At 42.3% G+C, this 10,841-nt stretch overlaps 1 protein-coding gene across 11 annotated transcripts in view; it reads right to left on the minus strand.

Moving 5' to 3' along the window:
* Positions 1-10,841, minus strand: part of SEC31A (SEC31 homolog A, COPII coat complex component) — an 85,311-nt gene that overhangs the window by 54,236 nt on the left and 20,234 nt on the right. For all 11 annotated transcript variants that reach the window (XM_008055596.1, XM_021711165.1, XM_021711163.1 and 8 more), the window contains 3 exons: positions 8,904-9,044; positions 5,335-5,477; positions 2,648-2,747 (listed from right to left, as the gene is read on the minus strand). In XM_008055596.1, coding sequence (XP_008053787.1) covers positions 2,648-2,747; positions 5,335-5,477; positions 8,904-9,044 — 384 coding nt within the window. The remainder of the gene's footprint in view (positions 1-2,647; positions 2,748-5,334; positions 5,478-8,903; positions 9,045-10,841) is intronic.

Consider the following 10,841-nt stretch of genomic DNA (forward strand, 5'->3'; position numbering starts at 1 on the left):
TTTTTTTTTTTTTTTTTGAGTTGGAGTCTCACTCGGTCACCCAGACTGGAGTGCAGTGGCTGCTCCCGGCCACCGCAGCCTCGCCTGCTGGGCTCTGGCGATCCGTCCGCCTCAGCGTTCCGAGTAGCTGGAATTACAGGCATGTGCTACCACGCCCGGCTGATTTTTTGATTTATTGTAGAGATGAGGTCTCGCTGCCCCAGGTGGGTCTCGAACCCGCGGGCTCAGGCAATTCACTCACCTCAGCCTCCCAAAGGCGTGGGATTACAGGCTGAGCCACCGAGCCCGGCTTTTAATCAGGAGAGAAAACATGTGCTATACACACAGTTCGCAGAATTCTAACAGAATTTGGCAGTAACAGTTTTCTTTGGAAAGAAAAAGATACAGAAAAAACAATAGAAAATGGGTTATCTGAAATCTTTACAATGTTTTTTTTATTTTTTTTGAGTCAGAGTCTCACTCTGTTGCGCAGACTGGAGTGCAGTAGCATGCTCCTGGTCACCACAGCCTCAACCTGCTGGGCTCCAGTGATCCTTCCGCCTCAGCCTTCCAAGTAGCTGGAAGTGTAGGCGTGCACTACCGTGCCCAGTTAATTTTTGATTTATTGTAGAGACAAGGTCTCACCAAGTTGCCCGGATGGTTCTTGAACCTGCGGGCTCAGGCAGTCCACTCGCCTCAGTCTCCCAAAGTGCTGGGATTACAAGCTGAGCCACCGCACCCAGCCTGATTTTTTAATTTATTGTAGAAACAAGGTCTCGCCATGTAGCCCAGGTTGGACTTGAACTCCTGGGCTCAGGCAATACTCTCACGTCTGAATCTCAAAGTGCTGGGATTACAGGCATGAGCCACTAAGCCCAGGCTTTTACAACGTTATAATCATTGAAAACTCTAAGTTAGCATGGTGGTGACAGCTATTCATAGGAGCAACATTTTAGGCCTTAAAAAAATAAGTCAAGTGAACTAAACTTTGACTTCATGTGACATTTAAAATGTTTTCTTTTATAAGAAACAGAATTGGGATGGGCGCATTGGCTCAAGCCTATAATTCCACCAATTTGGGAGGCTGAGGTGAGAGGATTGCCTGAGCCCAAGGGTTTGAGACAGCCTGGCAACTTGGTGAGACCTCATCTCTACAATTAATCAAAAAATTAGATTAACAGTAGTAAATATCTGTCTGGGGATGGAAAAACACCTCTTATCAACAAGGTGCCTGAATGAAACGTAATTGTTCGCCTAACCCTTAACTGTACCCCACAAAACCATAATAAAAAATATTGATTAAATTTAAAAAAAAATTAGCTGGGGATGGTGGCACATGCCTGTAGTTCTAGTAACTTGGAAGACTGAGGCAGAAGGATCATCTGAGCCCAGCAGGTCGAGGCTGAGGTGGCTGGAAGTGTGCCATTGCACTCCAGCCTGGGTGACAGAGAGAGACTCCAACTCAAAAAGACAAAAAAAAAAGAAACAGAATTAAGTGAAAAGGTATTTAGCCTGCTTATCCCTGATATGTACGTAGGCTTATAGATATTAAAAGTCACTTGTCGATAGACGTAGTGGTTCATGCTGGCAATCCCAGCACTTTGGTAGTTAGAAGTAAGGACTGCCTGAGCCCATGGGTTCGAGACCAGCAACATAGTGAGACTGTGTTGGTACAAAAAATCCAAAAATTAGCTGGGTGTGGTGGTGCGCACTAGTAGGTACAGCTACTTGGAAGACTGAAGCAGAAGGACTGCCTGAGTCCAACAGGTCAAGGATGTGGTGGCTGGGAGCATGCCACTGCACTCCAGTCTGGGCGACAGAGTGAGACTTCGACTCAAAAAAAATCCCCCCAAAAAACAGCTGGGTGCAGTGGCTCACGTCTGTAATCCCAGCACTTTCAGAAGCAGAGATGAGAGGACTGCCTAAGCCCATGAGTTCGAGACCAGCCTGAGCAACATGGCGAGACCTCATCTCTACAATAAATCAAAAAATTAGCTGGGCTTGGAGGTGGTGCATGCCTATAGTTCCAGTTACTCAGGAGACAGAGGTAAAAAGATTGCCTGAGCCTAGCAGTTCGAGGCTGTGGGTGTACCTGCCTGGGTGACAGAGTGAGATTCCAACTCAAAAAAAAAAGTCACTTCTCTATTACTAATTTGAAATTGAACAAAAATAACTATTTTTTTACTTGCAGCATGCACTAAAAGTTTCTTCCTTCAAAGTCCAAGCATATATAACTAATCACATTCAAAAATTCATTTAACCAAATTTTACATGTATATGTGTGTGTGTGTGTGTGTATAATTTTTTTTTTTTTGAGTTGGAGTCTCACTGTTTCACTCTGGCTGGAGTGCAGTGGCATGCTCACGACCACCACAGCCTCAACCTGCTGCGCTCAGGTGATCTTTCCACCTCAGACTTCCAAGTAGCCAGACCTATAGATATGTGTCACCATGCCCAGCAAATTTTTTGGTTCATTGTAGATACAAGATCTCACCATGTTGCCCAAGCTCATCTTGAACCCGTGGGCTCAGGCAATGCTTTTGTCTCTGCCCGCCAAAGTACTGAGATTACAGGCAATGAGCCACTGCACCCAGCTTAATCAAATTATATTACTGAGAAAATGAAGACAGCAAAGCACTATAAGAATAAAAAACATTCCTCCCTGTACCTCTCCTGTATTTGGATTGGAGCAGAGAATCTTAGCGTCTTTTCCACAGCTTAGCAACAATTCAGGATCTGCCATGCTCCAAGCAATTGCTAAAATTCCCCTATAAAAACACAAAGAAATGAGGAAACTTAATCTTGAGAAAAGCAAATCTCAAATTATTGATCCCTAGGCTTTGGAGACTCACATACTGTTAAGAAAAGTATAATCAAATGCAATATGTTAGGAGGCAATTTAGTAATGTGTATGCTCCTTGATCACTCAAAGGCATAGATGTTCACTATAGAGTAGTGCATGATACCAAAAAAACAAAAGCAAAAGCTCAAAAACATGGATTTATTTAATAATAAATTACACACCACATTTTAATGAGAAAATATGTAAAGAAAAATGTTGCAGAATTTTCCCCACTATTATACAGTATATACAATTAATGAAAAAGTTATCTAACTAAAGGTATAAATTATCTATTTGTATAAAAACCATATAGAGACTGTATATATACATATATTATATATATATAAATTAGATGTAGTCAATAAAATGTTTTACCTATGGAAAGGCACGAAATCTAACTGCAGTAAATCTTCACTTATCATAAGTAGGTTCTTGGAAATTGCCACTTTAAGCAAAACGACATACAACAAAACCACTTTTACCATAGGCTAATTGATATAAACAATAGCTAAATTTCTACTGTATATTTCTGGTCACAAAAATGTTGTGAAACTTCTAAATAATGACCCAAATCACTACTAATATTAAATGCTGAAATTAAATGTGAGCTATATATACATTTCAGAAAGATGAGTATAAGAGAATTATTTACCCAATTTTTGGCAAATCAGTGAATGACAGTGGTTGCAGTGGTGATGGGTTAAGTGAAGAAATAAATGTTTGCAAAGCAAAAATTCTCAGGATCACCTCAACCACTGTGCAGTTGAAAAACAACCAACCATGCTGGATGCTGTGGCTCACATGTGTAATCCCAGCACGTTGGGAGGCTGAGGCAGGAGGACTGCTTGAGCCCAGTAGTTTGAGATCAGTCTGGGCAACAGAGTAAAACCTAGTTTCTACAAAAATAAAAAAATTACCCAGGTGTGGTGGCATTTGTCTGTAGCCCCAGCAACTTGGGAGGGAGGTGGAAGTATGGCCAGGGGCCAGAATGCTGTGGTGAGCCATGATCATGCCATTGCTCTCCAGTCTGGGAGACAGAGAGACTGGATTCAAAAAACAAAAAAGAGCCAACCAACATGACAGGTTCACTAAGCAATTTTGTAACATGTTGTTCATTGTCAGGCATTTGAATGATTATGTTTGTCAAAAATTTTGATTTTACAATAATTTGTATTAAGTCATTCATTCATTTTCCAATCTATTTATTGTTTATTCCAGGACAGGGCTGCTAGTGGCTGAACCTATCCTGGCAGCTAAAGGTGCAAAGTGGGAAGCTATCCCACTTTCCATTCCATCACAGGGCCCATTCACACACACCCAATACTGGGACAATTTAGACATGCCAATTAACACTCTGAATTAATTGCAGATATCAAGATATATCACCCCAAGATTTACCTCGTGGGATAAGAACATTCTCCCATATAATTATAATACAATTTCAGACTGAAAGTATCTATTATTATATAGACAAATGTTATTTTTAATATACTTCCCATATACAAACTTCCTTAATTTTATCAATCAATAACTGCCCCCATTCAAAATCCAATCAAAATCAAAATATCAAGAATTTCAAGGCATATAAAGAATTCCTTTTAAAAAAATTGAATTTTTCTTTTTGTAGAGAAAAGGTCTTGCTGTGTTGCCCAGGATGGTCTAGAACTCCTGGGCTCTAGTAATCCCTCCATGTGGTCTCCTAGTGTGCTAGGATTACTGGCCTGAGTCACTGCACTCCAGCCTAGGTGACAGAGTGAGATCCTAACTGAAAAGACAAAACAAACAAAACTAAATAAATAAATGACAACAAAAACTTAGAAATAAAACAAGCTCTAAAGATAGTGCTTGACATTAAATGCTACAGAAGACTCATGTTCATAAGTATAATGATCCTAAAAAGATCAAATTATGTAACACATTTCAAGGGTTGTCCCAAAATGTTGTGGTATACTAGAATTTTGATCTGTTAATTATTACTTGAAGTAGTGGAAAATCCTTTAACACATTTTTGTTTTGTTTTGGAGTTGGAGTCTCACTCTGTCACCCAGGCTGGAGGACAGTAGCACGCTCCTAGCCACCGCAGTCTCAATCTGTTGGGCTCAGGTCATCTTTCTGCCTCAGCCTTCCAAGTAGCTGGGACTATAGACAAGCGCCACCATCCATGCCCAGCTAATTTCTTGATTTATTGTAGAGATGAGGTCTCATCAAGTTGCCCAGCCTAGTCTCGAACCCATGGTCTCAGGCAATCCTCTCAACTCGGCCTCCCAAAGTGCTGGGATTATAGGCATGAGTCACGGCACCCAACACACTTTTGTTATACTATGATTTGACTACCATTTTTTAGTATAGAAAATCTGATAACCATTGCTTAAAATAAAAACAAACCACTTACACTGCCTTTTATATGATAGAGACAAAATAAGATTCACCAATTTAAAAAACTCTGGTAATTCAAGAAGTAAAGATACTTTAGAAAATAAATGGATCAAGTTCCTGGAACCTCAGCAGGATACCTGGCATGGTTTTCCAGGACACGCAGAGGAGAAGAGGCGAATCGGAGATCCCACATCTGGACCACAGGTAGCCGGTCGTCCTCAGAGGCAAGAACCATCTGAGTAGCAATGTCAGGATGCCAGGCTAACCCAGAGCAATGCATCTGCAGACAGCAAAGGCTCACAAGTTATCAACCAAATTATTTTATGAAAAGCCTAAATAAAATTTGAGAAATATGCCTTTATTGAAACAAACAGTAAAAAACATCAGCTCAGGCTCAGATTATTTTTAAAAACACAATGAAACATAAAATTACTAAATGTTATTAAACAGCCTTAAACAGTAGTCTTAAGAGTAAAATGCCTGAATGTTTTCAATTCATCCAGCTTTTGATACACCCCAAATTGTTCTAGTCCAAAATACTTCTACTCCAAAAATGAGTTGAAACTGTAAGTAGCTGAGTGTGGCATGCACCTGTAGTCTCAGTTACCAGGAGGTTGAAGCAGGAGAATCACCTGAGCCCAGGAGGTCAAGGCTGCGGTGAGCCATAGTCATGCTATTGCACTCCAGCCTGTGTGACAGAGTGAGACTCCGACTCAAAAAAACATAACAGGCCCAGCGCAGTGGCTCAAGCCTATAATCCTGGCACTTTGAAAGGCCTAGGCGAGAGGATTGCCTGAGCCCATGGATTCTAGACCAGCCTGGGCAGCGTGGCGAGACCTCGTCTCTACAATAAATCAAAAAATTAGCTGGGCATGGTAGCACATGCCTGTAGTTCCAGCTACTTAGGAGGCTGAGGCGGAAGGATCGCCTGAGTCAAGTAGGTCGACACTGACTACAAGTGTGCTACTGCATTCCAGCCTGGGTGACAGAGTAAGACTCTGACTCAAAAAATAAATAAATAAATAAAACAAAACCCAACTACATTAAATTTTCATGTGGAATAAATTAATCTTGAGAATTACCTGGAAGTTGAGATCCTATTAAATGTTCCACAAGCCAGGCGCGGTGGCTCATGCCTATAATCCCAGCACTTTGGGAGGAGGAGGCAAGAGGACTGCCTGAGCCCAGGGGTTCGAGACCAGCCAGGCAACTTGGCGAGACCTCGTCTCTACAATAAATCAATAAATTAGGCTGGGTGCAGTAGCTCACGCCTATAATCCCAGCACTTTGGGAAGCCGAGGTGAGAGGAATGTCTAAGCCCACGAGTTCGAGACCAGTCTGGGCAATTTGGCGAGACCTCATCTCTACAATAAAAAAAATTTTTAAAAAATTAGCCAGGCATGGTGGCGCCTGCCTGTGGTTCTAGCTACTTGGAAGGCTGAGGTGAAAGAATCACCTGAGTCCAGGAGGTTGAGACTGCAGTGACTGTGAGCAAGCTACTGCACTCCAGCCTGAGCGACAGAGTGAGAAACCAGCTCAAAAAAATAAATAATAATTAGCTGGAAGTAGTGGTGCATGTCTGTGGTTCCAGCTACTTGGAAGGCTGAGGCAGACAGATCACCTGAGCCCAGTAAGTTGAGGCTGCGGTAGCCACGAGCATGCCACTGTACTCCAGTCTGGGCAACAAAGTGAAACTCCTACTCAAAAAAGAAAAAAAAAAGTTCCACAAAATGCTTATGGTATGACTTACTCCACTGAAACTTCTTTTAATACTCCTAATTCATTTGAAAAACAGTACTCTGAAGGACTATTCTTCCATATAGTTTCTTGTTACTGTTGTTTTAAAATTATATATGTATTCTGACTTTGGCAAACTTCTTTTTTTTTTGAGTTGGAGTCTCACTCTGTTGCCCAGCCTGGAGTGCAGTAGCACACTCATGGCCACCCCACAACTGGAATCCTACATTCTCGACCTGCTGGGCTCCGGCGATCCTTCCATCTCAGCCTTCCAAGTAGCCACAACTACCAGCGCGTGCTACCACACCCAGCTTACTTTTGATTTATTGTACAGCCAAGATCTCGCCAAGTTGCCTGGGCTAGTTTCAAACCCGCGGGCTCAGGCAGTCCACCTGCCTCAGCCTCCCAAAGTGCTGGGATTACAGGCTGAGTCACCGAGCCTGGCCAGCAAACTTCTTTTTGAAAATGAAAAACCAAGGCCAGGTGAGGTGGCTCAAGCCTATAATTCCAGCACTTTGGGAGACCGAGTTGAGAGGACTGCCTGAGTCCAGGGGTTTGAGACCAGCCTGGGCAACCTGGCAAGACCTCATCTCTACAATAAATCAAAAAAATTAGGTGGTTGTGGTGGTGTGCGCCTGTAGTTCCAGCTACTTGGAAGGTTAAGGCAGAAGGATCGCCTGAGCCCAGCAGGTTGAGGCTGCGGTGGTCATGAGCATGCCACTGCACTCTAGCCTAGGCAACAGAGTGAAACTTCAACTCAAAAAAAAAAAAAAGAAAGAAAAGAAAATGAAAAGCTACCTAATATAATTTAAAACAAACAAACAAAGGTATAAACTGTGTTGAAATTATGTTTTAACAATGACAAAAAAAATTAAGAACACTGTAAGGCTAAGAAGTTAATGTGTAGTATAGCAATGTCTACTAGACAGGTGATATTAAGATATAAGCTCACTTTAACAGTACCAAGCTGGGCATGATGGCTCACTCCTGTAATCCCAGCACTTTGGGAGGTTGAGGCGAGAGGAATGCCTGAGCCCACGGGTTCAAGACCAGCCTGGGCAACTTGGTGAGACCTTGTCTCTACAATCAATCAAAAAATTAGCCAGGCATGTGCCTGTAATCCCAGCTACTTGGGAGGCTGAGGCAGAAGGATCACCTGAGCCCAGGAGGTGGAGGCTGCAGTGGCTGCAAGCATGCCACTATACTCCAGCCTGGGCAACAGAGTGAGACTCCGACTCAAAAAAAAAAAGAAAAGAAAAGAAAGTAGTATGTAACCAGAGGAAGAGATGAGGCTGGGATTTTGGAAATTACAATTTCACTTTCACAGTCATAAAATTCCCAACAGGAAAAATTTGTACATTCTAGGAAAAGCTAAAGACGAACTTAAAAGTTGCTACAGGACAGGCACGCCTAGAATCCAAGCACTTTGGGAGGCCAAGGTGGGGGGAATCGTTAGAGCCCAGGAGTTCAAGACGAGCCTGGGCAATACAGTGAGACCTCGTCTCTACAAAAAATAAAAATAAAAAATCAGCTGGGTATAGTGGTACACACTTGTAGTCCCAGCTACTCAGGAGGCAGAGATGGGAGGGTCGCTTGAGCCCAGAAGGCTATGGCTACAGTGAGCCAGGATCATGCCACTGCACTCTAGCCTGGGCAACAGAGTGAGATCCTATCTCAAAAAAAATAAAAGTTGTTGCAATGTTTTAAACCAGCTACAAAGCAAAGTTCCCACTATATCATGGAACAAGTCCTTGGATTAACTAATTTCTTCTTTCATCATTAGTATCCAACATGGCTTATTACAAATTTTATTACTGGTGGAAAAAAAAAAAATATTCATTCCACCATAACTGATTAAAGACAGGATTTGACTTACAAAAAGACGATTTGTGGTCAACTCTGACAAACAATATAGGAATACCTAAAGCAGAAATACAACATGTTCATCACAAATCAATCATATACTTACTCTGTTACTATGGTCACTGACTTTGATGATTGGTTCATTTTTTCTGAGATCCCATACAGTGGCTCGGCCACTAGGACTTGCTGATGCTAAAATATGCTGCACTTGTCTGTTCCATGCAATACAGCTGATATCTTCTGGGGGCTGTAAAAAAAGACTATTAAAAACCATTCCTCGCTGGGCTCGGTGACTCAGCCTGTAATCCCGCGCCTTTGGGAGGCTGAGGTGAGTGGATTGCCTGAGCCCGCGGGTTCGAGACCCGCCTGGGCAGCGAGACCTCATCTTTACAATAAATCAAAAAATCAGCTGGGCGTGGTAGCACATGCCTGTAATTCCGGCTACTTGGAAGGCTGAGGCGGAAGGATCGCTGGAGCCCAGCAGGTCGAGGCTGCGGTGGCCGGGAGCGGCCACTGCACTCCAGTCTGGGCGACAGAGTGAGACTCCAACTCAAAAAAAAAAACAAACCAAAAACCATTTCTCGCCAGGTACAGTGGCTTATACTTGTAATCCCAGCACTTTGGGAGGCTGCGGTGAGAGAATTACCTGAGCCCAGGGGTTCAAGACCATCCTGGGCAACTTGACCAGACCTCGTCTCTACAGCAAATTAAAAAAAAAAAAATTAGCCAGGCTTGGTGGTGCATGCCTGTAGTTCCAGCTACTTCGAAGGCTGAGATAGAAGGTGGAAGGATCACCTAAGCCCAGCTGGTTGGGGCTGTGGTGGCCATGAGCGTGCCGTTGCACCCCAGCCTGGGCGACAGAGTGAGACTCTGACTAAAAAACAAAACAAAACACAATCACTTCTCTATTGTAATCAAATTTAACTGCAAAATCAGATCCTTCCCTTTTTAAATGAATTAAAAATCTAACCCCTTTATTCCACAAATTTTCCTTATATATTAAGTTCCCTATATATGAACGAGTACCATTCCAAGAGCATGTCCTTAAGTCCAATTTGTTCATAAGTTCAACAAAGTTGCCCTAGGTACCAAACTAATGCAACTGGCTATATAGTACTAGCCATAACAACCCACTGCTTTTACACTTGCTTCCTGGACTTGAAATAAAGACATTGTACTACTGTTCTCCATACAGTACTGTACAATAAAGTATAGAAAAGCACAACCACTTATAGAGGATGCACATACATGACAATATACATCAGACACGTGAGCTAACTTATGTGACTGAACATGCAAATGCACATTTGTGTCTTTGAAAGATTGCAACTTAAAGGTTTGTATGTAGGGAACTAACTGAAATCCTACATTCTCAACACGTATAGCAATACTGTTTAAAGTACAGGTGTATGTCATTTCAAGTATTTTATCTTGCTTAGTATTGTCTAATTCAACAAGCATTTACTGAGCTACTGCCATAAATCATGTACTATTACTTTACTTTGCAACTGCTTGCAAGGTAGATCATGGGCCACAAAGTAGATGTTGGAGAACATGACAGAAAAGTAGACAAAGCAAAAGTTATGTGTCGGGAGCCAGCCTCAGAGGCCTTCACGTTGACAGGGTCCGGAAGGCCGAAGACCCTAGGTTGCAGGGCAACTCTGGGCAGCTATCGGCCCTTCTTCTATCTCCACTCTCGATCTCGCCACTGGAAACCTAGGAGTTGGAAGATGTAAAAAGCTCTATATGGAAAAAATAATTTTTACCAAAGAGTAGTGTTTAGTAAAAGAAGGATTTGTTTTGTTAAAAGTATACTCTTGATTAGGGTACCCTTGGCTTTACTTCCCTTTGTTAAGGAGGTTTGTACTTCTGGTTAGGGATTGTGACTAAGGTGACTTGAGCCCTAGAGGCCGTTTGTTTTACAAACGTTGAAGCTCATTCTCCCTGACAGGGGATAATTGACACAGATTGTAAACACCAGGTGTAACATTGTGGAAAACTAGTCAGGCCAACTTGTGGTTAAAAAACCTTGAGAATGCTGTTT

The sequence above is a fragment of the Carlito syrichta genome, unplaced genomic scaffold, assembly GCF_000164805.1.
Source record: "Carlito syrichta isolate Samal-C Ts95f unplaced genomic scaffold, Tarsius_syrichta-2.0.1 Scaffold301890, whole genome shotgun sequence".
Lineage (NCBI taxonomy): Eukaryota > Metazoa > Chordata > Mammalia > Primates > Tarsiidae > Carlito > Carlito syrichta.